Source organism: Fukomys damarensis, unplaced genomic scaffold, assembly GCF_012274545.1.
Source record: "Fukomys damarensis isolate Sample0158 unplaced genomic scaffold, DMR_v1.0_HiC HiC_scaffold_11, whole genome shotgun sequence".
In the NCBI taxonomy this organism is placed as follows: Eukaryota; Metazoa; Chordata; class Mammalia; order Rodentia; family Bathyergidae; genus Fukomys; species Fukomys damarensis.
In genome coordinates this window covers 16,174,663-16,201,515 of record NW_022900923.1, presented here as the reverse complement: position 1 = coordinate 16,201,515, position 26,853 = coordinate 16,174,663, and the positions used below count along the sequence as shown (strand labels likewise).

Sequence of the window (26,853 nt, the reverse complement as noted above, 5' to 3'; positions counted from 1 at the left end):
TTCATTGTAACAAATACATATGTACTAAGCACAGTTTCAATGTATTTATTATTATGAGAAACATTTCTTATAATCATTGTGTTGATCAAATTAGATAATCTATGCTAAATGTTAATTTTACTACGGACAGCTGAGCTAGGTAGAAATATTATAGGCAGTCAGATAGGGCTAGGTCCTTGAGTGTTGGGACAAAGGTGAAACACCACAACTGAAGACAAAGACGCATCTGTTGGAGATTGGGTCTCAAGATAAAGACAAGATAAGCAGACCTACATGCTTCCTCAGACAACAATTACTGGGCCTAATAAAGTCTAGATAGATATCAGCCACCCTGGTGGGTGGCCAGAGACCTCTGGACCCAGGACTTCCTAGGAGAATCTTTGTTCTTTCCATGCAGGCTCGTTATGTCACTTCTTTCCCAATTGGACCACTATTACCTAAGTGACTACAACTTTTACCTTATTGCTTTTTTGTACAGGGAATCAACCTTGGGACCTTGTGCTTGCGAGGCAGGAAGTGCAACCACTGAGCTAAATCCCAAGCCCTATAAAAATTCTTTGGTAAGAGGGTTACTCACTTGGGTCCCCTCCTGCCTCTCAGGAGCTTTCCTAGCAATAAATATCCCCTTACTGTTAGTGTCTGTTGTTCCTAGAATTCCTTCTTTGAGCTCAGCATATCAGATAGCTAATAGGGTGGAAGATGTAATATTTCATATTTTATCTCCAGTGTTGTCTCCTGTTCAAATTGCACTATGTGAACAGGATCTGAAGGTCCCTGAAACCTTTTTTGTTTTGCTATACGGGGTATTGAACCAGGGCCTCTACACTGAGCTACATCTGCAGCCCATTTTTTATTTTAAGACAGGGTCTTGGGTCTTGCTAAGTTGCCTGGGCTGTGCTTGAGCTTTCAGTCCTCCTACCTCAGCCTCCCAGGACTATCATGAATTATCATGCCTGATTTAGAATTTGTCTAAGATAATAAACCATCCCCTTTCCTCTGAATTGTATAGAAAAGTCTTTCAATCATATCCTGGGTCCTGTCCCTCATTTTGGCCTCCTACCTGACATGGGCTCCACAGAGTTTGTGATTCCAGAGAGCTGGGGCAGTTCTCAGGACAGCAGGGAATGCATGGACAGAGAGATGAAAACAGGGGTGGCATAGGGAGGATGAGCACAGGGATGCAGTGGTGTGTATGTGTTTGGTTAAGCAGTGAGTTCTATATGAGACCTGATGGGCAGCTCAAGAGAATGCAGGCAGTTTGCTACCTCATCAGACCAAAAGAGGAAAGAGAGGAAGCTGAGAGAATGCCCCCAAGCCCCAGAACTGTGCCAGCACATTCCAGGATGATTGACACTTGCTGGTGGCCTTTGTTTTTCTGCCAGTGTTGGGGCGGCAGGAATAGGGGCTAGGCTTCTGCTTTTTCTGACCTTGACACCTTTAAGAATTGTCTTCACAGATCAGGACAGAGGGCTGTGGGCAAACTTAGGCTGCATATTAGTAGTGATTGGTATTTTTGATGATTAAACCTGCAGAACTTTCTAGCTATAAGTAAATATTTGGAGATACAGGAATCATAAGTCAGTTCTAACCCTTGCTTTCTCTTACCTCCCAGCACTTAAGGCTGGCTGCTCAAACCCCTGTCCCCCCACCTTGTCTTGGCTTTGGATCAGCTAATATCACTCAATCCTTGGAATATTACCTCCTCCAGATGATTCCTGCATCCTCTCTCCAACCCCACCCCTCACCAAGGCTAGATTAGATCCCCTGAAAAGGGTCTCATAGCCCTGATACTCACGCTGTTTCATGACGGCTTGTTCAGCTATCTGCCTCCTCCCCTCTAGAAGAAGTCATTAGTTTCCTATTCTTTGATATCCCAGTGCCCAGCATACTGCCAGGCTGCTAAGAGGCAATCTCTACATTTTTACTGGTTGGTACTCTATGCGTGTTCACTCTGTGTTGAGTGCTATGGGCCTGAACATGTGGAAGACTTGGCTTCTACACTCAAAGAGAATCAGGAAAGACAGGCAATGCTCACTGAATCCTTCAGCTTAGTTAGTAGTGGGCACTGGGGTGAAAATATATTTGAGATGCTTCTGTTTCCAGTAAGATGAGTAAGTGACCAAAGAGGTACCTGCCCAGATGGGTGAGTGAGAGGTGTGCATGAGCAGAGACCAAAATGCATGAGTTTACACAGAAGGCTTCGGTGCCCAATTTGATGCTTTTCTAGTATAGAGTTGCAGGGTACAATACCTTTCCTCGCCCATCTCATTGGTCACAGCCAACACTCCTTTAATAATGACATTAACAAGAGAAAAGCATGACTTGTATGTTTAAGAAAAGTTTCGCATAAAACAGGAGCTTGAAGACATAAAGACCCAAGGACTCAGAGCAAATGGTCCGTTTTACGCCTGGGTTTCCTAAAGAATGGACAGTCGTGTAGACATGTGCTCAGGTAACGAGGGTGTGACCTAATAGTGACAGACTGAGAGGGGAAACCAGCAGCCTGTCCGTTCAGGCTCTGCTCAACCTGTTTGTGTGGCGTGTCTTCCTTTCAGGCATATTCTGCCCTTGTGGAATGAGGATTTCACACTCTATTATTAAACAAGGTAAGTGAGAGAATTTAAAAAAAAAAATTAGCTCTTCATAGAAATGTAGGGGAGAATGTGTAGATAATTCTAAGTTTCATGGATGGCTTTGGTGGAGGAGTTCTAGTTTCTATGACCTGCTTTGTGGAAAAGGGAATCCTAATTTCTATGTCTTGTTTTGGAAGGTAAAAAGGGAATAGGAGAAAGAAGGGCAGGAAGACGTCAGAGAAAGAGACTTTTCTTCTGAGGCTTTTACAGGGCCCTCGAGTTCAAAGTACTCAGAATGTCAAAGTGCCACACTTCTGGTTATCATTTTCTGAGCCCTAATGCAAGATACCTGCTTCCTCCCATCGTAACAGTTCTGATGAGATTAAACAAATGCTCTGGAAGACTAGCTTTTCAGAGAGCACTTGCCATGCTCATGAGCTGGTTAGGAATTCACAGGCTGGCTAAACAAAGCATTGTAGCACTTGCACTGCCTAGAGTTGAGATTCCTTCTGGTCTGACTTTGAGCTTTAGAGATTTGGGTTAGATCCCCCAGGAAGAAAACTTCTCTGTATCCACTTCTTAGTCCTCTTAGTTGGAGATTGCCTCTTCTACTCCTATCTGGTGGTCCCCAGATGCATACCATTGGAGTAAGGAGAAATAAGTAGTTGAGGAGATGTGGGTACATTTCTTTGCAGTGAACAAGTGCCTCAAAGAATATATCCTTATAGATCAGGAGGGTGTGTGTGTGTGTGTGTGTGTGTGTAGTAGATAGGCAAGATAATGTTCAGGGTTTGGAAGGCAGAATAATCTGCCCAGTGCAGAGAACTCTATGATTTTAGTGCTTCCCTGGTGACTGATCAGTGGCTGTTCATAGTGCAAACTGTTTTGTAGTCTCCTTTCCTTGCTTTTATGTGTGTGTAGTCTTTTGAAAATAAATATATGCTCCCTGAAGATAGGGCACATATTTGGTGCTTCCTTTGTGTCTTAGCATGGCTGTAGAAATTTATGGTGAGAGGAAGGGAAATAATACTTGTTGAAGTGATACAGAAATGATGACATGCAGCACAAAGATCTGGGCCCATCTATTTCGCCTAAATTTAGTCTCTTAATTTTACTGAATTATAAACTTCTAAATGAAAGCTTGGAAATGAACTTGGAAAAAAAATATGAAACAGATTATTACCAAAACTCATAAAATTCTTCTGAGGCTGCCAAAAAGCTGTGTAACCCCATTAAGAAAATTCTCCTTTCCCTCTTTCCCCCAAAGGCAGTGAGATTAAGCAGGATCATAACTATCTCATTATTTTGGAGTGAAATTTGGTCTTTCACTGAGTAACAGAGGCCAGAATCAGCAAGGTAGTACAGTATCATCCCTGGAACCAGTTCCTTTTTGGGCCTTTTTCAAACAAACGCTAGAATTACCTTTGTTTTTCTCTAGCTCTTCTAGATGAGCGATCTGACACAGTGAAGTGGGTGACCTTCATCCACTAAATGAATAAAAGGAGATAGAATGGTTGTCTTTAAATATTTGAAAAAAAATGTTGATAGTGGAGCTGGGTGGCAAATGGGAGAAGCAGCAAAGCAAAAGCCCACTGAGGCTGATTTCACTTGAGCTCAAGAAACAACCTTCTGCAAATTCCAGACATCTACAGTGTCTGCTTTGGGGGATAATGAGTTTCCTCACCCTGAAGGCATTTTCAAAATATTTAATTTTTCAGTAGGTAATAACCTGCAATTGGATGGTATTCAAAGGAAGCAAAATGATTATGAAAAGTTTGTTTCCTGACTCCTTTTTTTCTTTACAGACATCAATCATTTTATTCTCTTAAGAGATAACATTTGTTACCTGGTACTTGTTCAAAGGCCAGACAAGTCTTTGTAAAGAATGTTGTAAATGGTCCTTGCTTTCTGGCACTGGCCAAGGTAACTGAGGACCTTCCAACTCCTGTACCTTCTCCTTTAAGTGTGCGGTCACTATTCTTACCCTCCCCCAGCCAATGTAAAACACAGCTTTGCTGTGCTAGGATTGGGCTGAGAGCTTACGACAGTGCAAAGGTCGAGCAGGATCTGAGCATCCATGATGGCAACAGGCGAGTTGTCCTACGTCACAGGACAAACAGAACGTGGACCCTGTCCAAAGCTTGGGGGTCCCTGTTACACAGGTACTTCTCCCTCTATTTGAAGTTGAAGACAGGTGTAGAGCATAGGGTGACTGGGAACTGGTGACAGGAGGTGGGGAAAGGAGCTTGGGAATGGTGAGGCTGGGAGAGAGTGGAATGTAACGGTGCAGGTGTCCTCAGGGACTGGTAGGAGGTCCTAACTGTGTCCTTTCTTGCTCACTGGAAAATCCCAAGTATTCATCTTGATCTTTATCTTGGCTGTTTCTTACATTTTCCAGACTTCACAAATGCTTCTAAGGCCTGCTGGCAGGTTTCATCCACTGATGTACAGAACTACTCAGAACTGCCTAAGTGAGGTTGTGTTTCATGTATCTTGGAAATTTTAAAGGTTGTTTTTTTTGTTTGTTTGGTTTTTTTTAACCTTGAAAGCAAGCTCAAGCCTCTGATCCTGACAAATAAGTTTGGCTTCAACCTTCAAGGGCATCCAGACATGACAAATCCAGGTGTTATCTGCCCTTTTTCAGGAGTTTAGCTATCTCCCTAGCACAAATAAAGTAAGGTGAAAAAATGTAAGGCTTTCAACAAGATTCCAGGCTGATCTGCAATAGTAAGAGGTAGAAGAGATCATTTTGCCAATCTCTGGTTCAGCTATGTAGAGGGAAAATAAACAACAAAACCATTTCATTACCACCACCATTTCGATGGGTATTATTCATTTTAAAGGTCAAGAAGTCAATAGTCATCAAATCAAAATTGCATAAAAGATGCTTATTTTTAGGCATGTTTTCACATCAGCAGTAATAATAAAACATATGGCGAGCAGAATAAAAATAAATCATTAAGGATTATCTTATCCAAGGCAAACTTGCAGGACATCTCAAGGGACAGGTTATTGCAGTTCTTTTGCTAGAGGCAGGGTTAGCATTAGTTTCTTAAGCACCTTGTCACACATTAAACCCTTTGTTTAGGGGTCTCAGCAGTGGGGATCTCTGCAGGTAGAGCTGGACTGGGACTGTAATTGTGGGTGTCACCCAAGGTCCTTGATACAAGATGGGGCCATGGAAATTCCACTTCTACTGATACAAGTAACAATGTCAAGGTAAAAAAATGAAGAGCTAATGTTAAAGTGCCTATCATAGAGACTTTTGATAGGAACTTGGCACACATACAACCTGGCCAGGTTGGAAGCATTAACATACAGAAAATGCTACATATTATGGTTCCTTTCTTTCCTTGCTTCCCTCCCTCCCTTCCTTCCTATCAGAACTAAAAATAAGAGACCATGATTCCTACACTGTACATGCCATGCATTCACATTTTTAAAAAAGAAGCCTTGTTGAGCCTCTACTAAGTAGACCATGCAGGAGGTTATAAGAACTATAGAAGTAGGCAATATATGATTTTAGGGTGAGAAGAGACCCCACCAACTTTGAGAAGCTCCCTGAGCATTTTTCTGCCTAATCTGCCTAACACTGAAGCAAATGAATAACTCTGAGGCCATTTCACCTGAGAATGAAGTGTTTGGAAGTCACTCCCAGGAAGTCGCTAATTCTTTTCTAAGAAATTATTTCAGAAGCGCGTAGCCAGTTCATCAAAAAACAAAATCTTTACTAAATAGCAGACAAAAAATCAAGTCTCTAAAGCCTAAAAATAGTTTTCTTTGTCTTCCTCTCCTAGGCTTTATTTTTTTTCTTGGGGACTTTTTGTGCCAAAGAAAGAAACGTAGGATGCTTCTCTCGGGTAGCTTAGGGCATTCACTTTTTCTCGTGCCTTGCAAATTGTCAGGAATAGGTTCAGGGAAATTTCATAAATGTTATTTGTTCATTTTTAAATCTTGTCCAAATATATGATTTTCTGCTTACCTTACCTCTTGATCTATTTTTGATTTTGTAGCTTTGTGTCCAGAATGAAAAATACCAAAGAGAAAAAGAGACTGACATACATTATATGACTCTAGTACAGCTCCTCTCTGGAGCTGCGTTTGATCTCCTGGTTCTGCCAATGATCTGCGGAATGACCTTGAGCTATCACTTTCCTAATCAATGTGTAATAGGATGGTGTTTCCACCCACAGGGGCACTTAAAGGATTAACCTGGGCCTTCTAGGATAGTTTAAAAAGGTAAAGAGAATTGGTTACTATTAATCCAGTGCTGGGCTCTGCACCAGACAGGCTCTGCATTGTTTAGAGTATGGAAAGCCTTGGATCTCTTACCTCTAAGAATCATAATCAGCTTAAAAAGCTCTAAAACCCTGACTGCTCTGAATTTCTTGTTCAGGATCAGAGTCAGTGCTGTGGTTGCTCACAGGAAACGAAGCAGGATCGAGTAACACCACAAAGACCTGGGACATGGCCAATGTGACTCCTGACATGCTCAGGCAGGCAACTTAGAGATAGAAAATAGTAAGAGAGTGAGTATCCGACCTCAGACATGGTGCAGGAGTCAGTAAAGAGGCAAGGGAATTGCAGATGTTTCTGTATTTATTTCTTTTTGGGTTTTAGTTCTCTACTTTTGATGATCCGTATAGATTGCTTTATTTTTAAGCCTCCTCATTTTTAAGCCTTCATTTTTAAGGCACTTTAAAGATTCCGAGCATTTTTTTTTTAATTCTTGCTCTGTGATACATACTGGGGATACACGGGAGACAAAAATGTAATTTCTTTTCCCAAAGGACCACAAATTCCATGGGAGAAGAAGAGCAGGAGAGAAAGAAATCAGCAGAGTACAATAAGAAACTTGATACAGCAGGACACGGGTAAGCAAGAGCCACTGGGAGGGATCTTTAAGTCAAGCTGACAGAGTCAGGGGAACATTCTGGGAAGGGTGATATCTGAGCTAGTTCAAGGACAAATAGATAGCCAGGTGCATGAGTGCGGAAGGGATATTTCCAGCAGAAGGAAGAGACCATGTACAGAGACGTAAGAGAAGTAGGTACCTTAGAGGAGTCTCAGTGAAGCTGGAGCTCAGGAATTGGTCAGATAGGAGCCGTGGGTTGGGTAAACAAGTGACCAGCCCTTCCTGCACCGTGCAGGGGGAAGAAAGGAGTCTATTGAAAAAGTGGAAATAGGGGATGGCCTTATTAAAAGTGTGATTTAGAAAACATTTAAAAATAATTACAATAGTAAGATTAGTTGATACCTATTGAAAACTTATATGCCAGGTAGGTTTTAAGTACAGTACTTTTTGTGATATAACAGTTTCTCACAATAGCCTCACCCAAAGCCATAAGTTTGGCAGTAAGTTATTGAGCCAGGGTACAAACCCCATCAGACTGCCCATTGTGCTCTCAACCACTATGCTGTAAACATACCTTATGCTGCTATTTCTTAGTAATCAATACTGATTGTCACTGCTAATTTTTCCCTATTGTTTTTAAGTTTTGAGCCAGTATACTGTTGCAATTTTTATGTACAAACAATAGACCTGACTGTGGGAATAAAAGAAACTAGATAGATTTGAATTATATAAGATCTAGGGTTTGTAAACAGAACATTCCGTATGGACTGGATTTCTGCTTCTGCCCTATGGGACAGTTATTGTGTGGTCTCCTTAATGAAAATAACTGCAAGGTATTGTCCTTTGATTCAATCCCTATCTTTTGCTTGGAATGAATCTACAGGAGTACCTAGTAAAGGCTTAGTTTCTGGATTCCAGAATAAGCTATCCCTCCCTCCCTTAGAGGGTTATGGGAGTGGAAACTAATTTTTTGTTGTTGTTGTTATTGTTGTTTGGTACTGGGGATCAAATTAGGACCTTGCACTTGTGAGGCAGGTGGCGGCACCACTGAGCTAAATCCCTGGCCCCAGAAACCAATTTTTAAATGTCACTTGTTTTGAATCAGATTCCTCATTAACAGGGACCACAAATCAGAGTTAAATGAGTAATTTTTTTAAAATAAAAGGAAATATTTTTCATTCCATGAGGGCAGATCTTAGGCTTTTAGAAAATCTCCCGATTGTACAGAGTTCATGACATATACCCACAGATACCAAATACTACTTTTATTCAGTTCACCGACTATTCCTGAAAGCTTTTATGTGCCAAGTGCTATGCTAGTGTTGGATTCCTTCTCTAGGTCTAAGGGAGGAGCTCTAGATCACTGATACACTTTCATCTCTCTGAACATCTCCATCCCCCTATCGTCCATCTACTTGAAACTAATTCTAAAATACTTTTTTCCAGTTTTGTTTGTTTGCTTGTTTTGTATTAGGAATCAAACTCAGGACCTTGCACTTTCCAGGCAGGTGTGGCGCCACTGAGCTAAATTCTGACTTTTTCTTCCAATTCTTGATCACCGATCTTATTTGCTTAAAGAAAATAATGGCTCCTAACTTGGGCCACTTGGTTGGGGCAATTTGTTACCTATCCATCCTTGCTCTTATTTTTTCCATTTGACTAACCAATGACTAGGCATTCTCTGGGCTGTGCTGTTACTATAGGCCTTTAGGGAAGTCATGGAACTTTAACTATTTTCTAAAGGGAAAAGTGAAGAATTTTTATATCCACCATTTAGAAAGAATCACTATTATTTTAAGCCTTGAAAGCAGAAATATCCTAAAAGAAATGTAAATTTTTTTTTTTTAGAGATTCTCTAAAAGCCCGTGTATCTGACCACAAGCCAACCCATTCCTTCTCCAAATGTACTAATTCCTCCTTGGGAGGATGAAAATTGCAAGAGCCCAAGTGTGATGCTCGAGGATGAGTTGTCATGGAAACACAGCAAGCATATGTGTACTTCATTCAGTCTGGTCCTCTCTTTTCAACTAGACACTTCTACAGAGGAAGAGGTGAGCAGACACTGCCTCAGAAAGAGAGGAACAAGCTGATGAGAGAGTCCCAACTCAGGGTTTTGTCCTTTTGGTATTTTTCAGAACAGCTCATCTTCCTCATTTCTGACAGAAGAAGACAGAGAACTGGGGAGAAGTAAGGCTTGGAGTCAATTTCATGTTAACTATATTCTCCTCCTGTTTTTTCTCTTTTCTCCCATTTTCTCTATTTCCTCCTCTTTCTTCTTACTTCATCCTGATCATCCCTAGCAGTGATACACTAACCTCTTTTTCACATTCCGGAGAGTTGACAAACCAGTTCCCCAACTGCCACCTTCACTGCCACAATCATCACTAACCCCAAGGGACAGGACAAACTTATGGACTGGAAAGACAGGCTGTACTTTTTTACAAAGACAAGGAGGGCAGCCTCTGAAAGAGAGACATCAATCTCAGCTGCTCCTAAAAGTAACATCTCATTCAGCATTTCTGAGGATATCATTTCTGGCATTTGTATGGAGTGCAGCAGTTGATGTCACCCTGACTTTACTGGAAAAACATTTCATCATCTTTGTCTCACCAGTGCCCAACAGAGCACCAGGCCACAATGAGTATTTATGGCATTGTCTGCTCAACCCTGCCCAATTACTTTGCAAACTGTGTCTCTCCTTCCCAGCGCTGCTTGATGAGGATAAGACTCGTTTCAAGTTGTGCCAGGTGTCTTCTCTTCGATTGTTTGGGTTTGGGATCACAAGTGGCCAAAAGCTAGAGGACATAAAGCTTAGAAGGTGCCCATAGTCAGGTTTTCCACATTGGAAATAGGAGAAAGAAAAAGACAACACACAGAGACCACAAAAGGAAAAGATGGAGATAGAATCTTCACCACATTTGGTCCCTGGCTGCGGTAGTCCTTAGGGTATGCTGTGCTTCTGCCCTTCTTGTGGATTAGCTACACTGGGAGAAAACCAGCACCCTTCAAGCTTGTGTCCAAGTTTTTCATAAGGTATGAAATGTGTGTCTGCCGTTTACAACTAAAAGGATTCTGACTACTCCCGGGCCTTTAGCAGGTATGTCGTAAACAGTTGCTGAATGACTATTGGGAGGCTTCTTAGTGTCTTAGAGGTGAGTGTAGTAAGACCAGCGGATGTTGGAAAGGATACGTGGTTTATCCCTCATTCCCAAGAGGCACACCTGCCAAAGAGAAAGTACTCCTGTCTTGAAAGACCCCTGAAAGATAACCTCCCTTGGTTATTTAACAAAGGAGATGAGAAGAACATGGAAAACCATGACGTCTCGAATCTCTCCTCCTTCCTTAAAAGTCCTCTTGTCTTTTGTTCTTAGTCTTGATGATTTTCCAGCTTTCATTCAAAAAACGTTATTTTACATCTCTAGCTCTCATCTCTTTCTGTATTTCATCTAATCTAAAATCTATTTCTATTCCCACTGTTCACCTTAATGTCATATACGTCACTGTTCTCAGTGATACGCCGTATCACCTCCCAGAGACCCAAAGACGCTCATCATAAAAGGTTATGTGAGGCGCATTCTTCCGTCGAGCAGTAATTTACTGCAGGTCTTGTACCTGGTGGGCACTATGCTAAAAGCTATGGCACTAAAGCAGGACAGCTGACTGCCCAGAGAAAATGTAATCTAAACCCAACATAATGAAATTTCTCTTATCTGAAACTGGAATAATTAAGGCTATTGTCTTTATTTTCTTCATCCACTCACGGTCTGGTTACCTAAACAACAAATATTTTTGGGTTTCTGTTTTGGGTCACGTATTGTTACGGTTCTGGGTTTATAGAGCTAAACAAGTTCCCTGTTTTCTAATGAGGAAGACAGAAAGAAGCAAGTTAACAATTCACTAATAGTTTCAGGCAGTTTCAGACAGTGGTAACAGCTCTGACTAAAAGAAGCAGGATAAGGATTAAGCGTCTTAATGTGGGTAGGCAATTATAAGTGACGTAAGCAAGGTGACTGCTTTGAGGAGATGTAAGTAGATGCCTGAGTTCCCCACAAGGATAAACCACCCTGAGATCTAGTGGGATAGCAGTCCTGCTGGGTTGCCTGAGGAATTTGACTACTTGGTTTCTGGGCTCTATCTAGATAGAAAACCTATCATTTTAATAGTCCCACCTAGTTCTTGTTCCATAATAGTTCTATGTTCCCTTTCAAAGTTTTTGCCAGCATTTACCAGTAATTTTAACAGTACAGCCTCTGTCAATACTTAAAAGGCTGGTGGCTGTAGGAGCCTATACCCCTATCTACAGATGCCGTCATGGTACTTAATGAAAGCTACCATCGAGGAAGAATAAGCCTGAGATGCTGCATGGAAAATGTCTGATCTTTCAGGAAAAAAGAAATAGCTTTGGGTGCTCTAAATGAGCGCACTCATGTTGTCATTAATCGGTTCTCGTAAAAGCCTCCATTTCTCCAACTAAAGCTTTGGAGTGGTTGCAACCGACAAGGTATTGTCCTTATAATTTAAACTCAATGAAAAGCAATTCTAGTCCAAATTGCTCCACAACTAAGTCTACCAAGTGGCTGGTGTCATTTGGCTGTATGAACTTTTACTTCTGCAAGTCATTCTGAGACTACCTAGCATATTAAATCTCAGATTGAGGATATTCAGGCTACACTAAAGTGTGAACTTACACCACCCATAGGAGTGCCAGCTCGTTTTGTTTGCTTTCTTTTTTCATCGATGGTGCACATTCTAGCAAAGTGCTCTACTACCAAGCTACTTGCCCAGCTCATAAGTGTCAGCTTGTAGTTTAAATTCTAAGATGAGATGTTCCTCCCATCTCTCTCCTTGAAGGTCAACACAGGGACATGCCAAGATGAATTTTTCACATCCCTCTCTGTGTAGTGAGGTTATTTCTTTGGTGCTTTAACTTCATATAAGAATGCCCTGTTAAATTCCTCATCTTTTCATTGTTTTCTTTATCAGTACATGAAATGATTGTGCATATTTCAATCGATGCCATATTATATTGGGCAATACATAGTAACTAATTAGAAAGCATAGAGCTTTGGAGATAGAATGCAAAGCGAATATGTGAAATGAGAGTGTTACAGCAGAAAAGAAAAGCTATTGAAGAAAGATATGGAAGGAAACAAAAAGACTAATTCATAATCTATAGTCAGCCAGAGACAATAAGAATCTGATCTTGACTGATAGACATGCCAACTGCTGTTCCTTATAGGGTAATTTAGAGTCTCAATGGAGAAGATATATAACACTAGTGATACCACATACTTTGTAGTAGCACATTAAAAACCAAGCCACTGCGAGGAAACTGACTGTAATTGTTTTACGGGACACAACAAAGGTTCGATGTGTGTGGCTCCTGACTCTTTCCCTGGAAGGGAGAGCAATGGGGGGGTGCCCATCGTTTGTTTTTTGTTTGCCTCCCACACTAATATAAATTCCATTTAAGGCAGGGATTTTGGTCTCCTTCTTCACAATGTCTTCCAGTGCCTACAGGGAGACCTGTCTCAGAAGGAGCTTGACAGATGTGTATGGAGTGAATAATGAGGTGGCATGTCCTGGGGGAAAAGCCCAAGCCGTGGACTGGACGTGATTGGTGCCTGAGGCCTGAGTTTGCCGTGCTGAGGAGGTTCTGTTACCAAGTCTGAGCTGAACAGTTGGAGGCTCCAGAAATCTTCAAAGTGGGAGCCAAGTTGGAAGTAAAGCCAAGTGGAGCAGGAAGTGAGGGAGCTGACGTGTGAGGGGGACTGGAACAGGCAGAGGGAAAGGACTTGGAAGAGCGCCCTGAGCTAGAGATCAGGCCTCACTTCATTCCTCCCGGTCCCTGCAGCCTCTGCTGTGGGTGTGCTGAAGTCCAGGAAAAGAGCCAGTGTGCAGCGAGCAGAGAGCTATCAGGTGACAGGAATAGATGGATTTCATAGACAGAAACAAAGGAACTCACAGAAACAAAACTAGTCTCTATGGCTTTTGCCCTGAATACATCCTTTCAATCCGTGTTTTGGGTCTTTACACAATTTCCTTTTCTGGAATTCTCCCATCCCACTGATGGTTGCTTGGGAAAGTTTTATTCAAGGCTGCACTAGAAAGTTACTTCGTTCATGAGACCTTGTCAGTTGTGTGGCCCGTTGTTAGTCATTACCGTGGAGTGCTCCCCAAAGCATTTTACCTCTGCTATCGCACTTATCCTATGGTGTAATCCACTGCCTGTCCCTCCCATTAGACTGTGACTTCCTATAAAATGTATTATGTATAAATCACCTTTGTAAGCCTACTATAAAGTGTAGTATCTGTATATATGAGGAACTCAAGCAACGAATAGAAGAGCAGATATTCAGTCTGACTGAAATATCTTGTTAACCGTGAACTCCTTTTAAAGACCGATACTGCCACATTTTAAAATTCTTACCAATCCTTAATAAGTTACCCTATCGATTTTTGTCTAATAATCTACAAGTGATGAGATTAAAAATCATATATCAGCATGGGATAGGGGTTTTTAAGCATAGAAAACAATCTAACAGCCTCCCCCATACACAACTTCAGATCTGTCAGGTCATACTGTGTTTAAAATTAATTGATAATTTAAATTTATTGAGCGTTACATACTAAAGGGCTACTACAGGTCAGATCTTAAGTGTCTTACAAAAGCCCACATGTTAAAGGCTTTGGTTCCCGGCCCCTGGTGATACTGGGAGGTGGTGGTAAAACCCTCAGGTAATGAGCCTACTTGGAGGACGTTAGGCTATTGCAGGCAAACTGTGAGGGTGTAGTTGGGCCCTGGCCCTGGCCTTCCTCTCTTTTTGCATTCTGGCCACAATGAGGTAACAGCTTTCCTCCAACACCATTTGTGCATCTCCACAGGCCCGAAGCAAAACAGCCCACCAATAATGGACTGAACCCTCTGAAATCAGGAGCCAAAATAAACCTTTCCTCTCCTTGACTGTCTCAGGCATTTGCCACAGCAATGTAAACCTGACCACAGATTCTTCTCATAATTATGTTATCTAATCCTCATAGCAACATATGAGGCAGGCACTTTATTGCTGTCCTGATGTTATAGACAAAGGAACTAAGGTCTAGAGAGGCCCATTACTTGCCCATGTTTTCATCATCTGAACTGGAAATCATCCAGGATAAGTGCTGAGCCCAGGCTTGTACCCAGTATGGTTTGTCAGCCAGATAGGCTGACTTTTTGTATCAGGTTCAATGCAAGTGCTCTTTATAATTTGCTTATGGCCTCCTAGGCAACCTTCTGTCTTCTCCTCACCCTGGGGCTGAGCTAGTTAACTCTCTTAATGTTCTGTGCCTGCATCTAACATAGTGCTTCTAACATTTTATGGTGATTATTTATTAACCTACCTCTATTCTGTTCTGTTCAATTACAGAACAGATTTCTCAAGGACAGAGAATGGTTGCATTCTGTGTTGTATCCACAGCACCCGATACCATGTATGCTGCTTAACAGATTTTCAGTGAATGTTTTCTGAATTAAACCACATGGAGAGAAACACTAGGTTAACTCGTTGTCCTTTTGGTACAGCTATGTTTGCCCCAGGAATTCATATTTCTTTTCTTATATCCAAGAGTTTCTCAGTATTGAAATTGAATGCCCCACTTGTTTAACATAGAAATTTTGTAATTCTCTTGAAAATTGTTAATAGGCAAAAAGTAACTAATAGTTTTAAGCTACTGTTCACTTCCTATACATTCCTCACTAGTTATAAAGACTATTCAGATTTCCTTCTATCACTTTATTTTATAAAATACAATGTTAGAATATATATGTATATATAAAATATGTTTATATATGTATATATGTATATATGTACATGTGTATTACGTTTTAAATATATGTATATATGTGTATGTATGTATATATGTAAAATATGTGTATCCATGAATATAAAATATATGTATATATGTATGTACAGCTAAAAAAGAGTCTTCAGATTTACTTTCATCATTTTACATTATGAGAACAACAAAAATATTTTAAAATATATGTATATGGAAACTATTTAAATATTTAATGTAATTTCTAAATGCACACTCCTTGCCCGTAGATCATGACGTGACCCCCTGGTAATCTTAGACTTCACAGTTTTGCTGCTGGCAGATTCCCTTCCCCAGACAGAATCTTGTCTGGTGACTGGGCTTTGCCGTAGGTAGCCGGGAGTCCAATATGACGAGCTCCTGCTCTTGATGTTTCTGAGTACTGTACTCCCTGGCACACACACACACACACACACACACACACACACACACTACTCCGTGCTGTTGGGCACCAGGTGCTGACCAGAATTCCAGATCTGACTGCTACAGGACCTGCTCACTGATTCTGCTATACTTTTGGGTCCAAACTGCCTTCCTACTCTCCACTCCCCATTTCCCAGGCCATGTCTATCTTGATGAAAAAATAATGCCAGGACCTGGCTCCCTGTGGCCTTTACCTGCCCTCCCATTCTAGAGACATGATCCATTGCAATAAACTGAATAGTGAACAGCGCGGGCCATCAGAGGCTTTTGCCTACAGCAAACATGTAATGTTTTCTACCCTGGGAAAACCCGAAAGTTAACACTTGGCTTTGGTCTGTAGCCAGTTCTACGCCTCAGAAGGCAGAAACTTCAAAAGAAGGAACTGTTCTTTTGGGTTAAACTCTAACAAGAAGCAATTAATGAAAATGATATCTTAAATACTGTATTGTACACATGGCTATTCACCATCAGAAGCAGAGTAGGGAGTGGTTAGAGCTCCAGCTATGTATTAAAAAATACCTAAGTTTATGTCTTAGATTAGTGGGCACTTGGGCAAAGTATTTAACCATTTGAGATCCATTTCCTCATTCATATTATAGGAATAATGTCATCTATTTTACAAGTTATTGTAAGGATAAAATACGAATTCACTGGCAGCATTGAACGTATTGTAAGAAATGCTATAAATGTCCATCTAATCACCTTTTCTTACCAGCACACAATATGGGTTTGATAAACATTAGCTTTAAAAGTCAGATTTCAAAAATGTTAAATGAGAACATGTTTGTTCTTATAATCGGAAGTTCTTTTTCTTTTTTTTCCGAGACAGGGTCTCACTCTGTAGTTGAGACTGACCTGGAACTCACTGTGTAGCCCAGGATAGTCTTAAACTCACAGCAATCCTCCTGCCTCAGCCTCCCAAGTGCTGAGATTACAGGCATGCACCACCAAGCCTGGCTAAGAACCTACTTTTTGAGATAGATACTTGTAGTATTCTCATCATAGGGCACAGGAAATGAAGACCCATAGAGGTTAAGTAACTGGATAAAAATTGCATAATTATAAAGTACAACAATTTTGGTTTAACTCTGTGATTACGTCAAGTCAATAGGATAAGAGTGTTATCTAATGCTTACCCAAAACTAACTGGTAATTAATATGACTTTATAATTTAAAAGGAAAATTAATTATTTGATCAATGGACCTTATTTGATAAATGAACAATTCGGACATGGACATTATAGACAAAGATCTTTGGCATTCTATAGAACAAGCATCTCAATCTCTTCAACAAGTCAATGGCATGAAAAAGAGGGTTAGATTGCAGTTCTAAGTCAAAGGAGTAAAATATACAATGTTTTGTCACTAATTTGATTTGGATTTGAACAAGCTACCCATAATGAAGGCTAAGAAGCGATAACCCAACAGAATTATTTCCTTTTATCTATAATATGCTATAATGTTATATTATGGGTTTAAGGGATTGGGGAGCTGCAAACTGAACTGTGTGAGATGTCAGATTTTTCTTTATTTTAAAATTGGCAAGGCAAGAAAGATGGAAGAAATGTGTGAAAATATTGATAGGTGTAGACTCCAGTGGGAAGACATATGGGTATTTTTTGTGCTATTATTACTACTCCCCTATCCTTGTAAATGTCTTCAAAATTAACTGTAGATTAAAGAAGAGGCCTTTGGGGAACTCTGGTCTAAAGGAGGGTTTGAATTGACCCAAGCAGTCTGGTTTCTGATCCTGTTTTTGTTTTTTTTTTTTAACCAGTGTATCAAAGACTGAGAGAAAGAAGCTTAGATGATCAAATATGAAAATATTAACAAATGATGAAATCTAAATTTAGAATGATAGTGACTCTCTGGAGTTTAGCTAGAGCAATCCCACTAGGGCAGAATACAGGATTGCGCCTATGGGTTTTCAAAGAAAAGTTAGCAGCTGCAGGAAATCTGTCACAGTAGCAGTCCCTAGAGTGAAAAAAAGCCTTTAGTTGGTGGCATGTCAGTGTGAGAGAAAGAATGGAAAACTAACACCATTTTAGCCTGTATCTCAGGCAGTAGGGAGACAGAACAAGAGAAGAGTCCCACTGCCACATCTGGCCATGCCATGCCTGGAATTTTAGATTTTACTCTAAACACTTCAGGGGTCCAGAAAGGATGACTGGCAAAATTAAAAAATATATATGGTAAGGAGGACACGAGAGGGCCACACCATCAGATACATCAAGGGTTTTGTGTAAAAGGCACTATTCTGGTCCAGGCATCTCCATACAAAAGCAACAGATGCACCTATTTCAATAAAATTAATATTTGGTATAATGGTATAATTGATAATGTGAAACAGGAAGAGGGTTAGATTGTATTTCTAAGTCAAAGGAGTAAAATATGCAATGCTTTGTCATTAACTTGATTTGGCTTTTAACAAGCTACCCATAATGTAGGCCAACTTCACATCGACAATGTGAAATAGGAAGAAAAGGGCTAAAGATGTAGGGGAACTGGGAGGGGTAGGGGAAGGAAATAAGGGAAGAAAAAAAATGAGCAAATGAAAAAAATGGAAATAAAGTATTTGTGAATAGGGAAGGGAGGAGGGGTGAAGGGAGGGCAGGGGTAAGGGGAAAAAATGAGAACCCAGACCTGTCGTGTAAAGGTACAATATCCCAGTAATGAATGTAACTGTATTGTGTCCCTAAAATGTACCAATAAACTCAATGAGAAACAAAATGAATTTTTGTACAAGTGCTTTGGGGAAGGACTGCATTTGTCAAAGGGATAGCATCATGTGAAACAGTGTTGCTCTGGTTTAAGAGTAGCAGAACCGTGGTACATCTGAGACAGAGGGAGAGGTCAAGGGGATGGGGGAGGAGGAGGGAGCGGGAGACTGAGAGGGAGAGGGAGAAAACAAGTGAAAGTCTTTTGAAGAGTGTGAAGTGCTACACAAGCACCAAACATTTGTTACCAGACTTTCAGTGACAGAATTGCCAGGGGCAGAGATGACATTTATTCTTTAAATTGGACACTTGCTTGAACTTTGCAGTATTCAAGGACTAAATCCCATAATGTCAGGAAGACAAATATTTATGCTGATAGCTTATTGCATTTCAAGTTCCAAAGCTAGATTAGCTCCCTGGCAACATTAAAAAGGTTTTGTGTTTGGTTTGTTTTGGTGTTTTTCTTTCCTTTTTTTTCCTTTTATTTGTTCTTTCTTTCTTTTTCAAGTCATTCAAGTGGTTCATAATTCAAAGAGCAAATAAGAATATACTTGGCAAATTCCTGTGTTTCCCTCAGTCCCATTCATTGGAGCCAATTAATGTTACCAATATGTCTTTCTTATTGTTTTATGCACATCTTACTCTTTAGTTTTTATTTAGTTTGTTGGTACATTTTAAGCATATAATATGATGTATGCACCTTTACATGATGTATCTTGGTTATCATTTTTCCCCATCCCCCTGCCCTCCCTTCAACCCCTTTGCCCCTCTCTATTTACAAAGACTCTGTTTCCATTTTTTCCTTTTCTCATTTTTTTCTTTTCCCTTCTTTACTTTCCCCTACCCTACCCCATTTCCCCTTTCCCTTCCCCTTTGAATCTTTTCTTCCATTTATTACACAGTATCAATTATATACTTTGGACCTCATTTACACTTTCAGTTTCTCACATCAGAGAAACTATTCAGTGTTTACACATTTGTGTCCTATTTATTTTGCTTAAGAGTATGGCCTCAATGTGCATCCATTTAGCTATAAATGTCTCTGTGTATCATTCTTTTTTTTCTGGTACCAGAGGTTGAACTCAGATCCTTGTGCTTGTGAGGCAGGCACCAGAACCACTGAGCTAAATCCCCGGCTATGTGTATCATTCTTTGTGGCTGAGTAGACTCTGTTTTATATTTAAAACAAAAAACACATCTTCTTTATCCAGTCTCCAGTTGATGGGCAATTGGGCTGTTTCCAAGATGTAGCTATTACAAACTGTGCTGCTATAAACGTGGGTGTGTATATATCGCTGTGGTATGATGCTTTTAATTCTTTTGGGAAGATAGCTGAGTCAAATAGGGTCTCTACACATCTTACTCTATATGCATTTTTTTCTCAAGGTGAGAATCTAAGAATCAACCTTTTTTAAATTTTTTATTGTCTTACTATGTGATATCCCCCAAGGTTGATAACTGCTACCTGGGACTGAGTTGATAATGATCCTAAGAGATGTAGGAATGATTTTCCTTGCAGCAGCACACACCTGCCAGGTCCTAATTTCACTGTTCTGCACTCCATTGGCTAAGCTGCTACGTGTCTTGCCAAAGACTTTGCAAAGAACAAGAGATAACATCTGGTGTGGGTAAATATGGCCATTTGCCTTCTGACCAACTTTCCTGACAAGGCCACACAATTGCTCCTTTATTCTTGTTCAGAGAGCTGGACAGTTGGTGATACGGAAGGCATTATTGCTGTGATCTCTGAGCGTTCAGTTTGTAACTCATGCCTAGTCCCCTCCCACCTCCGTGTTTTCCTCCAAATGAAATAACAACTTCCTTAAAGGCAGAATCCTAATACCTAAATAAACTCTTTGTAGCCTTACAGTCCCAAATTCAGGGATCCAGCTCCTATAGTTTCTTACTGCTTGTCAAGCCTCGGCATGGGTTTTTCATTCTAAGGCTCTCTCAAGTATATGTGAAGCAGCTCCTGCCAGGGCTGGGTGGCAGTGAGAGATATTGTTCTTGTTCTTAATAAGTTTTGATACAGCGAACTTTTGGAAATAATCTAAAAATCTACAAAATGTTAGGAAGATGTAAAATGACTTCTGTCTCTAACAGCAATCTGCTTTGTTTAGTTAAAAATCAACAGACACTGGAGGCATTGACCATGAAGTGGGACATCTGGCCTCATCCCTGACCTTGAACACCCACTTCATGTGCACTAGAATAGACAGCTAGAGGAATCTTAAGGTGAAGTCCCCAACTGCAAAAAACCAACACTGAGAAGATTGGCATAGTGAAGAATCTTCCCTTCCCCATTTAGGAGTGATTTTTGGATGAAATTTAAGAACATGCAGTAGGTAAAATCTTAACTGCCAAATTCAGCATTATCCCATGATACAACTCATTACAGAAAGATTAGCCCCAGAGGGATGATTCAGTGAACCAGTGACCCTACTGCACAAATGGAAGCCAAGTTTAGTGCAGATGAAATGATTTCTTTTCAACTTTACTACTGGTGGAGAAAAGTCAGGCAGCATATGTGCAGACCTCTCTGCAAGTTTAAACTGAAACAATATTTAGTCATGTGGAGACATATATCAGAGATAGATATCTTAATTTGGGAAATCCCACCTCAGTGCCATTACTCTCCAGGATTTGTTTACAGAAGGAAAAAGGAAACTTCCTTGCTGGAAAATTATTCAACAAAAGTACAGATGGGGCATCACTAGCTATACCAGGTCTAGATTTGAACTCCAGATCCTGGGAAACGATTTTATATTAATCAAAGTGCAAATAAATTAACAGCCATTCATGTACAGAAGTGAGGGTTCAATGGGAAGTAGACTTCTTAAGCCAAGTGGTTAAGCCCATTCTACTTTTGCTGGGGCCTTATTTGAGAAAAGAATTATAAAGTTGTGAGGTGGCAAAGGGAATAAATGATGTTAAAAGTCAATATCATAAGTGACTTTGAAAACCTACTGTTGCCTTCTCTCTAAAAATTACTCCTGAGGGTAGTGAAAGCAACCTGATACACTCTTTTCCTTGGAAGGCTGAAGGAGCAATGGTTATACCATGCAGGCTAGACATTCTTCAGATGGGGCCCACAAAACCCAAGGATCTCTGAAACGCTTCTGGGATGTCTGAAAGTCACAATTATTTTGTATGTGTGTGTGTGTGTGTGTGTGTGTGTGTGTGTGTGTGTGATGTCTTGCCTTTCTTATTCTTCTCACCAAGATGTAGTGGCATTTTCCAAAGGCTACACTATAATGTTACTTTGACAGCTAATGTATTTCAAAAATTTCTCCATTTTAATTTTCAATATGGTAAATAATAATGGATAAAACCAACTCCTATTTTTAAAAGTTCTTTAGGACTTCCAATATTTAGGAGTATAAAATGCTCCTAAAACCACAAAGTTAAGCGTCACTGATATAGACCATCCTCTGTGTGTAGCTAGCTTTTATTACTGTCACAAAATGCTGAGACAACTTATATGGAGGAAAAGTTCATTTTGGCTCATGGTTTTCAAGATTTCAGTCCATGGTTGTTCAATCACTTTGAGGCCTGTCATAAGGCAGTACATCATGGTAGCCAGAAGGCTTGGCAGATAAGGCTTCTTACCTCATGGTGGCCAGGAAGCAAACAGACAGAGAAAGAAAAGAGGAGCTGTGATCCCAATATCCTCTTTAAGGGCACCACCCATGGTCTAATACCTCCCCCTCACTTCTACCTCTGAAAGATCCTATCACCTCTCCATAATGCCACAGGCTGGTGACCAAGCCTTCAGGTTATGGCCAGTAGGAAACATTTAAGATACAAACCACAGCACATTCTGTCATGACACTAGCAAATAGCAGGATATCACTCTTTCCTATGTGGTTTTGGAAATACCCTAGTATCGAGTTAAAGTCATGTTAATGAAATTTAGGAAATATTCTCTCTCGCTAGACACATAATATTCACATTACTTCCAAAGCTCTAAACAATTGTGAATGAACGATGTATTCCCTCTAATGCCTGAGTACAGATGCTCCAAATCCTTTCACTGGGTTTATTAATTTGCAAAAACAAAACAAAGGAACATTGTTATCAGTGATGTGTGTATCTAACTATCTAAGATGATACTAGAATTCACAGGCAGTTTTCAGAGTTCTTGAATTCCTACTAAACTGAAACTAAGAAACAGTCTACCAAGGATAAAGGGCAAGGAAGCAAGTTTCTAATGTTCTCATTCATTTTCTTTGTTTATTTGCTTCTGTGCAAGAATTTACATCTCTTTAAGTATAGGGCCATTTTTTTTTTTTTGAGATTTCTGAAGTCTAGTCTTCAAATAAGTCAGTACAGAAGGTAATTCTTACATGTTAGTCTAGCATTCAGTCTTCTCCCTGAATGAGCAGATGGGGCCTTTTCATATGGCCCTTCTTGAAGCTGGGCGTGAACATATGTGTCCATAAATATAATATTTGCAAACCTAGAGTTTTCTCTTTTTTCTCCCCACAATGCAGAAATATGACCAGGACAGATCTAGAGGCATACGTGCTCAAGTCAAAGCAACCAAATGATAAAATAGTTGGCATGGATTTGATATAGATTTGACTAAGTGAAGATTAGCTGAATATCTGCGACATGCAAGACACTAAAGGAGATGAACAGAAGAGGTCAAGGCAAAGCATAATCTCTGTGATCAAGGACTGCAAAAACTAAGCACTTGCCATTTCCCAGTTATTGCATCATAGGAAAATATCCTTTGTCATATATCAGAGATAACTGACAGAAATAAGGACGGGAGGGAAGTTTCTCTTCATAACCTTTATTATTTACAGAATGGGTTCATCCTATTGAGGGGTCTCCTTCAACCATCTCTGGCCCTCCAATCTGAAGAAAGTGACGAAACAGCTTTCTTAGGAAATGCATGTCTCAGAAACAGAGGGATGTCAAATTTATTATAATATGGATAAAAATATTTAAGAAAATAAAATGAGAGATAACTCACCATGTTTCATTTTAACCAATAGATCCTTATAATCATGTAAATTATCTTTCGTCTTTAGGAGAAATGAGTGAGAAAGTGACAAGAACTAAAAAAACAAAACAAAACAAAAAAACCCAGAAACTCTTAGGAAAGCAAACTGAGTGATCTTTTTGGAGCTAGGAGGAAATGATGAGGAGACACCAGTGTCAAGAGATGGGAAGCTCCAACCCCTTAATGCTTTATTGTCTTGCGCTTTGGTTTCTTTCTAGGCAAGGAAGAGGTTTGAGTGTCCTGAAGAGTTTTGTAGGCATCTGACAGAAGTCCATGGAAGACCACTGTCCTGGGACCCATAATAGGCAGTCTGTAGTGAGTATTCTCTGGAAAATAGTGCGAGAAGAAGGGAGAACAGATGTTTCTTAGATTGTGCTCTCAGTGAAACTCAAAGAAACCACGGGCCACTAAAGACTTCCTCAAGCATTTGAAACAGATTCAAAACTCACAGAAGAGTGTCTTGTAATAGAACATTCTTTTTCTCAACAATATTTAAGCTTTTATGAATCTTGTCAAAGAGGCCAAAGGAAGTACTTAGAAATAAAGGTTTAGGAGTCGCTGCCAATTAAATTCAAAATGTGTATAAAACATATGTGAAGTTGTAATACTAGTCAAAGGGAAAAGAGAATCCTCAGGAGACTTTTCAGGAACATATATATAGTTCTGTTCTTGGAAAAAAAAATGAGCAACCATGATCTTACAAAAAAAAAAGTACAGTAGGGACAGAAACTATTTTGTATGTCAAAAGGAGCCTTCTTCATATTGTGAATGATTTATTTTGGTACTCTAAAATCCTTACCATTCTGACCTCTTCGTCAAATATGATTTGACTTACAGAAACTTAACCTTCAGATTTTCCAGGAGACACATTGCTTGAAGGAGGGTCACTCAATGCATAAAATAACACCTTTCTTTTGGAAATCACTGAATGACTTAAGGGAATTAGAGCCCTGAACTTTCTTAAACAAGCTCCTTGATCAAGCCTAATGAGAACTAGAGATATTATTGGATCAAAAAGTCTAGGATCTAATTCCATCTCATTACTGCAATGAAGAGGAAATAGTGGTCCCGGGTAAGTAAGTCAAATGGACTGAAGACTAGAATCCAGATCTCCCAAACCCTAGTTTAGTGCTCTTTGTATCACATCACACCAATTTCCTGAATGTCGCTATAAATCAGGCAGTAACATCAGTACCACTGATATCAAGGCTAAGAGTCAGTGGATGTTACTGAATTCTGGGCTCAAGGCAAGAACAAATGAATCCAGAAGAAATCCCTGTTATAGAGATAGATTTTGCATTTAACTAGCTCCTATTAGGAATTATTGATAATATACAAGGTTTAGCTGAATCCATAAAAATGTTAGAAAATCATTGTTGTAATCATCAAGATGAAGTAATCATCGGCAGTAATGTCGACTGGGATGAGTCAGATGCTTAGTATCTGTAGCCTGTTCTTAGGGAACACAGCACAGGTTGGTGGCAGCTTCAGCAATATGCAGTAGTATGTACTGACATGTCTATGCTGTATAAACCAGAAGGGCTGAGACAGGGCTCATAGGTTTTCTGGTTTGGTCAAAGGTAAAAGTTGTTTGTATTGATTGTCTGGTTCTCAGAGAGATACGTTGCTATTCTGGTTTTATAGGTAGAAACATGGAGACCAAACCCATATAGCTGGACTAGAATTTGGATCCAGGTCTCATTGCTAATAAGCTAGTGCTTTTCCCATCACAGAGATCATGCACAAAAGTAGCGCTCAGTTCAGCTCCTAGACAGTACTGCAACCACTCTCCCTATAAGTTCACCTCCAAGATTGCTGTCCTAGATTAGACTCTCTGGGCAAAAATCAAGTCTGTTGAAGAACATAACATGCTAATCCTATGTACTCCAAGTCTAGCTCTGACATTATTAATTGAAGTACACACCCAAGGCTAATAATTTGGTGACAGGCATCTTGCTACATTAAGATCAGAAAATGAATTTTCTTGCAGAGACAAAGGAGTGTGTGTGTGTGTGTGTGTGTGTGTGTGTGTGTGTGTGTGTGTTGTGTTTCATTTCTTTGCACGGGAAGTTTGAAAAATATCCAATTCCAAGGAAAATTCAAAATGAGTGTGCAACTGTCACAGATAACCCTCAAGCTAACTGCACATGCTTATTACCCAGTATTCTCTTGGCTTTGAGAAAAGAAGGTGGTAACAGACCAGAGAAAAGCAGTGGGGATCTTTTGTTCTGTAGGGGCTCCTAGCTTCAAGGTCTTGGTTCCACCTTGGCTAAATGAACTAGGTGAACATTTCTGGATACATAAGCAACCCACAGGGATTGCCTTTCACTACACTAAAGTGGATATCTCCAAACCTCAGCTGTTTCTTAAGTCTCTGGTCTCCCTTTTAAAATCCCTTTAATACATCCTTTCTGTTCTCAAGTTTCCTTCTAGATGATTTCCCACATCAATTATTTCTCCGGATCCTCTGCAAATATCCAGGATAAAGCTTAGACTTTCTTATTTATATAAAATGATCTTGATTTTCTTTACTGAATATATCTAATGAAAGAAAAGATTCATGCAGCTTCAGTTAATTTGGGAGCAAATAAAAAGATAGACAAATAGCCTTGGCTGGCCTTTGTATTGAGTCAGCCCAAAGAATGGCCCAGGCCCACCTTTTCTGGCCCATTGTTAGCTTCTCCAAAGGATGAGACTTAGGTCAAAGCTGAAGGCTGAGAAAGAACCACTATTCTCCTGTCAACACTAAATTGAGCACTAGAATAGCATTGGGCAGCTGCTGAAAGAAGGCAGTTGTTTCAGGGAATCCAAGAGATAAAAGTTTGCAGGCCTAAGTGAAGCCATCCTAGGAGATGGTGATAGAATTTCCTTTCCACTTTGACTAATACCATTAGGACTGCCTACAGAACTTGTGTCCAGCTTGTGCCCCATCTCTGTGGAAACCCTTCAGCAAGTGAATTTTCAGTCAGGGCCATATGGCTTGGGAAATAGAACCCAGTAAAACACAGGGTGTAGATGAGGGCAAGGGAGATTCGAGGGAAGGACAGACAGGGCTGGACTGAAAGCAAGGATGTGGGCCACTCTACACACGTGAAAAGTCAGCATTTGTGACGGGAGGCTGGAAAATGGAAATTTGTTCAGAAAACTTAGAAATTATCTTAGGGATTGAACATTCCATTCTATGATCCTGGGCTTAGAGTGAGTTACACTGTAAGTAGGTGAACAGACACGAACCTGTTAGGATGTCATCATGGGAAGGTTTATGTGCAGCCTGGGCTTTGGGTTGATGAAGATTTGTCATTCTGATTGGAAGAAGCAAGGAAACATTTTAGTCAATTGGCTAGGGCCTGGGGAAAAGGAATGCATCTTTACCTACTTTGAAACACAGTGGTCTCTTGAGTCCAGGGATTGGGCCAC

The 26,853-nt window shown here is 40.2% G+C and overlaps 1 protein-coding gene across 6 annotated transcripts in view; it reads right to left on the bottom strand.

Moving 5' to 3' along the window:
- CUNH1orf105 (chromosome unknown C1orf105 homolog) overlaps window positions 1–26,853 on the bottom strand; it is a 92,594-nt gene that overhangs the window by 29,130 nt on the left and 36,611 nt on the right. For 3 of the 6 annotated variants that reach the window (XR_004516630.1, XM_033762094.1, XM_033762095.1), the window contains exon 6: window positions 26,671–26,738. Coding sequence is in view for 5 of the 6 variants with exons in the window: in XM_033762094.1 (XP_033617985.1) it covers window positions 26,671–26,738 (68 nt within the window). In the remaining variant the exon portion in view is untranslated. Of the gene's footprint in view, window positions 1–4,018; window positions 4,061–7,627; window positions 7,739–23,258; window positions 23,289–23,319; window positions 23,763–26,670; window positions 26,739–26,853 lie in introns of those variants that run through there. The other 3 variants (XM_033762093.1, XM_033762096.1, XM_033762092.1) reach the window with 3 other exon arrangements.